The 6,000-nt window shown below is 28.9% G+C and overlaps 1 protein-coding gene across 1 annotated transcript in view; it reads left to right on the top strand.

Moving 5' to 3' along the window:
• The first annotated feature begins 497 nt into the window (after positions 1–497).
• Positions 498–6,000, top strand: part of LOC131842571 (extracellular serine/threonine protein CG31145) — a 66,340-nt gene continuing 60,837 nt past the window's right edge. Inside the window, exon 1 of the mRNA XM_059191145.1 lies at positions 498–650. Within this exon, the coding sequence (XP_059047128.1) occupies positions 613–650 (38 nt within the window). The 5' untranslated portion in view covers positions 498–612. The remainder of the gene's footprint in view (positions 651–6,000) is intronic.

The following is a 6,000-nucleotide window of genomic DNA, read 5'->3' as shown; positions in this document are numbered from 1 at the left end:
AGTTATATATTTTTTCAATTAATTTATTTAACTGATATGAATAAATACTTATAAATAATATATGTTGAAAATTTTTAGTAACAGATTTTACAACTAATAAATGGTTACAAGTATGTGCAGTTTTGTTTTTTCTTATATTGTTCCTATTATGTATATATTCCTATTATATAATCATTCTTTAGTATTTACTGAAAAATAGTGACGAACAAACTAGTCGCGCTATAAAATAAAATAATTTGGCAGTTTATTAACCAAATATTTTGTGAATACAAGTACAATTTGCTGTTCAGTACTAAAGTTTAGTTATTTTTAGTATAATTGAATTAATTGCAGTTATTATTTTTTTCAATTTCTTTAAAAAATAGGGCATAGTTACAGAACTCCAGGTAACCTTGTCCGCAGGGCCGGCGACACTCGATCTCGTAATAGAACTCAGTGCGTAGGCGGACGATCTTTCTCTACACCGCGATTTGCTCAAAACACTCATCTCACGCGCACAAGTCGAATAGCGAGATATGCGGCGCCAACCGGCGACTTTAGTGTATTTTTCTAGTGTTTTTGTCTAAGTGTGTGCATCTGATTTCGATCTGTCAATGTGTGTGTTTTCATAAGATGAAGTACTTTCAGTTCTGCCTGGTTCTGCTCTATAGGTACCTATTGTTATCTTTTTTTCTTGATATTTCTGTGTGAATGTGTTTAATTAAAACTCCCCGTTTGTTTCGTTTACGTGATCAAGTAATTTAAGTTATTTTATGCTATTGTGTAAGTGAACGGTGCATAGAGGTATGAGTTTTCGTTTCAGTAGATAGAGCGTCTTATTTCTAGTGTATTACAAATATCTTCGATAAGATTTTTTTTATTAAATTATTATTTGAAATTGATAACTTCAATATTAATTACTAATTAGATACTATAATATTGACAGTGTCGTTCGAACTTGTCGCTAATTAAAATTTTAGTGACTTTTTGCAATCATATGGAGTAAAAGTGGTTGGTCTTATATCATGTTATGTTCCATGTTAATTTCGCCTCGATTTAAGTGGATTCCTGTAGGTTAAAATATAGAACAGTATAGGACATATTAAAAAATATACAGTTACATGTAGGCTCAGTTAGTTTTCAATAAGTATCATACTTCACTACTAAACTGAACTAAATATAGATGAAGCAATTAAATAATATAATAGTGTACAAATTGTAATTATTCTTTTTTTTATTTTTAATTACAGTTCTTTTTATCTTATATCAGTAATTTAAATAACATCTATATGAAATAGTTTTCAAGAGTATCCGTGCTGATTTATAAAAACTTCAACAATAGAGTATACTCCAAAAATTAAATAGTTCCTTTTACTACTACTAGTTAAGTACTATTATAAAATGTAAGCATATTCAGAAGTTAACGTAAACTTGTAAGAAAATGTATGTAATGCGGGGCTTCGATGGGTGATATTATTTGTTAATATTTATAATTTTATGGTTATACACGAACGTATACAAGGTTAAAATTAACCGGACTGTTTCGTAACATACTGTATATGTAATGACGTAGGTAACGTACCGACCACGAGAAATTACGATACGGGATGGTATTAAACTAAGATAGTGTTGTTAATGAAATTGTTATGTATCTACCAATGTCCTTACGTAAATGTAAAGTGGTTTTATTTTTAATTCAAGATTTTGTGCACAAGAAACATGCTAATTGGTTTAACCACGGCGCCTGAAACCGTTATCTCATATTCCCGTGGGAATTTCCGGAAACCCTTACTTTCAGATAATTACATGATAAAAAGAATCTAGGTACATTAAAAAATAAAGTTTTAAGGCTTTTTAAAATACTGAGTAATAATTGATATTTAGTAATATTACAATATTTTTCATGTTCATACATTATTTCGATCTATTTTATTTATATTATAATATAGTATATAAAACATATTTGTTATGAATATGTTATGATTATTAGTACCAATTATTAGTAATAATTGGTAATATAATAATTATATATTATGCAAAAAATGTTGTTTAGTGTTATTCTGGTTTCAATTGAAAGCAAATTATAATTTTAGGGAAACCATTACAAATTCTAATTTGAGATTCATTTGAACGTGGGTATAACGTCCAAATGGATCTGAAATTAGAATGGTTTATTGTATTTGCTTACTAGGAGAAGTCTTGCATTATTAACTACTATATTAAAAGTAGATTTATAATCATTCAAAAATCATTTTTAAAGTATAGAGATATTATACATGTAATATTAGATCTTCAGCATTATCATTATAACCTGTATTCATCCGAAATAGAATCCGTATCTATTGTGAATGGAGACACATATTGTCTAGAGCAATATTATAAAGAGAACATATATTGTCAAGAAAAATAATACTAGCCACCGATTCAAAAAATTCATTCATAAATCAAGAAATTATTTCAGTGTTCAAAAGGTACGTCTTTCCAGAGTAGCATAGTTTCATATAATATTAATATATATACGATTCTTGAAAAGATATGAACATCCGATGCCGATGTGGGCCAGTAGTCAAGAATAATCTATAATTTTTTGAGTTCTAAAATGACAGCTAATAATTTTTATGCTTGAAAGACTTTTAGAAATATAGACGGTTAAGAAAAAAATTGTATTTCTCATAATTTATATCCCGGCGAATATGAATTATGAGAAATACTATACAAATTATATGTATATATTATAGAATCATGTGCTATTTATATTTGAAAATGTAATATGTTTACCCCATAGGTACCTACTTCAGAACGTGAAGTCATAAGCATAGGACTTGTTATACCACTCTTGGTAACTGAGATTCTAAGCATATTACATCAAGGTTTAGTTTGGTTATCATATCTGTACAACGAAGTAAGTATGCTTTGTTTCCACCGACATAAATAAGTCAGACGATGCCACCTAAGCAGATGACTCACAACAAACACGTGATAAATTACTTTTTAACCGACTTCACAAGGAGTTTTCAAATAGACTAAGGTCGAGGTTCGATATCCGTATAATACAAACATTCATATTCGTGAGTACGACTATATTTGTTGGTCTGGGAGTTTACTATGTATATTTAAAAGAAAAGTATTTATTATATCTGTTATTTAGTAATCGTACCTACCTAGCTCTGTTAAGTTGATCTGGACTACGCTATATATTGTATTTAGAGGTATTATTGTCATAATTTCACAAGTTTTACTGTAGGCTATACTTAAGTTAATATTTCTCCTATATCTTACTAGACCACAGGTAATGTAATTTGTTGTATACAAATAGCATTCTACCAAATGGTATATTGTGTTTATGAGAAAATATGTCATTGCATAATAATTTTAACACAGTACTACGAATACACGGAATTGTTAGTTTTATAGTCTATTATACATTTTTATAATTAAAATGTAATATATTCATTTTTGTTCCCATTTGTAGTATCTAATTAACTATAAGACAGCGGTAACATTGAAAAAGATTCTCAGACGAATTTGTTACATCTTACACTAATTTGACACGCTATAGTATTGTTTATGAACAAATAATTAACATTATATTTAAAGAAATGGCGTGGGATCTCCATTGTAATCTGGCGGTTGACCGACTAACTGAATCGTGAATCGTTGGGCTTACCAATTTTGTCGCGGTCGGTAAATCAGGCGATTGACCTCAACCACAGAATATATAATAGTCTACAATACCACGATTCGTTATTGCAAATGAATATCTTAAGAGTGAATTTGGAAGTGACTCATCGGAAATTTAAGACTAAGCAAGAATTTTAGTTTAAAATATTAGCACAAAAGTATTCATATTTTTTATGTCTGTACAGTGCTGTCTATGTGACTGTATACAGTATTGTATATAATTACATAGAATATTGAGAGTGACCAATCAAGAAGTGGTAGAATCAAAATATGACTATTCAAAAGTGCTTGTAATGAGTTTATTTGAATAAAGATTATTTCTATTTCTATAAGAATCGACAAAAGCCAGAATTTTACACTCCTTATTACGAAAATTACTCGGACGGAGTATTATAAAGTTTAGGAGAAGAGTAGATATATTTTTTTTTTAAATCCTTAAAATACATTTACAAAATATAAAATAACACACACTACTAGGCGTTTGACACACACTCACATATGTAGGTAAGAAATGTTCAAATTTTAAATTATATTATCAATTAATTAAAATTTAAAAATCGTTTTGTGATTAAAAAGTACTAGTATTGCAGGCATCGTTAAATTGAAATAATATCTGCAAATACATTTTATTTTTATTATAAAAGCCATTAAATAATCTCACAGGTAAATCCGAGCGACAACTATATGATCGGTATAAGTAAGCCTCCAAAAACCACTGCTGGTGGTTCGTTTTGCAATATCTGCATATTCAGCAGGCAGGTAGGTCGCGCATTTTGAACATATTGTGTACAAAATGGCCATCTGCTAGCAAGGTTTCTGATACAATCTGCAGTTACACCGTTACAAAAATTTTATAATTTTCATTGTAATGGCGATGCTGAAAATCTTCTTATGAATTTTACACGGATGTTATTACGCATAATAAATTTTACATATAATTTTAAACATTTTGAACATGTTTTTCTCATAACTAACTTGAGACAGGTAGGTATACGTGTTAGAAAAGATTTGAGAGGTAAAGGGTAAAATCGATGTACCGTACATTACAATAAATAAAATCAAGTAGCGGCAGAATTGTAATTTAATAAAACTGTGTAATATTATGTTAACTGTAATAAAACATAATTATTTTCTCTAAAACGTACAGTAAATAATATCAAAGATGAATCCTGAATTGAATTAATAATTTAAATTATATTTTTTTAATATATAGATAATTTGTACGGTTTGTACCTAATAGATTTAGAATACACTTATTAATTTTGCGAATAGCATTCGTAAGCTGTAGGTATACGTATACGCAGAATGTGCTGATGCCAGAAATTCCAAGGTGATGCTGACAGGCAATTGCCGGGTTGCCTTGCATTTTTTGCATAAATAAACGAATAACGTGCCTTTATTAACGAATATATTTCAAGAATATTTAAAAATAATGAAATAAATATTACTTTACATTTTAAAATTAACATTGCTTTATTTTATATATGTACTAATGAAGTCTAAACAGATTTCAAAGATTTATTTTAAACTAATGTCTATTTAACTATCATAAATAAAGATTATATATTTTTATTTGACGGCCTACCTGGCGGTTGAGCAAAGCGCATTACTTATTAAATACATTTAATTTTGTAAATATATACATATTAATCTTCAATTTATGATTGTTTGTATCAAACTGGGTGTTTTTTATATGTAACATGTATGTATTTACAAAATTAAATGTATCTACTTATATCAGTTGTCTAGTACCCATAACACAAGCTCAGCTTGTGTGAATCGTTCTGAATCGGGACTGGGTGAATCGTTTTGAGACAGTATTATTATTTTCATCATAATCAAAAGCTGATTAAAATTGTTGTAATTTACAAAGACATCAATTTATCAAAAAAGAAGTAAACAGTTCAGAGCTTTATCTTTTTGTAGTCTATAAAACACGGGTCCTATATTATGCTGATAATGAGACTGTATAAGATGAGGTTTTTGCAATGTCACCGAGTGCGACGCGGACAGTAAACCTGTCTTCGACCTTGCCACCGGCAACCGGTAAGTAACCGGTACTGTTATTTATAAATTATAGACCAAACCAGAATAGTACTACTAGTTCAAAATTATAAATGTACTAGGTAATTTTGTTCTAAATTTTCTAGGAGCAGCTTACATACTGCCTAGTTATTACATTATTTAGTTAGTTTTCTTTTCACGGTTTTAAATAAGTTATTACTTTTTCCTACTTTGTTCGTCAAAAACTTGTTATTGAGTAAGTAATTCAGAATATCCAAAATCCGTGTAGGTATTAAGATACTTAGGTATTATACGCGTAAGTCCATGTGTAATAAT

Source organism: Achroia grisella, unplaced genomic scaffold, assembly GCF_030625045.1.
Source record: "Achroia grisella isolate CSIRO2021 unplaced genomic scaffold, CSIRO_AGI_Agris_v1 utg241, whole genome shotgun sequence".
Taxonomy (NCBI): domain Eukaryota; kingdom Metazoa; phylum Arthropoda; class Insecta; order Lepidoptera; family Pyralidae; genus Achroia; species Achroia grisella.
The sequence above is the reverse complement of the archived record's forward strand: the minus strand, read 5'-3'. Positions and strand labels throughout refer to the sequence as shown.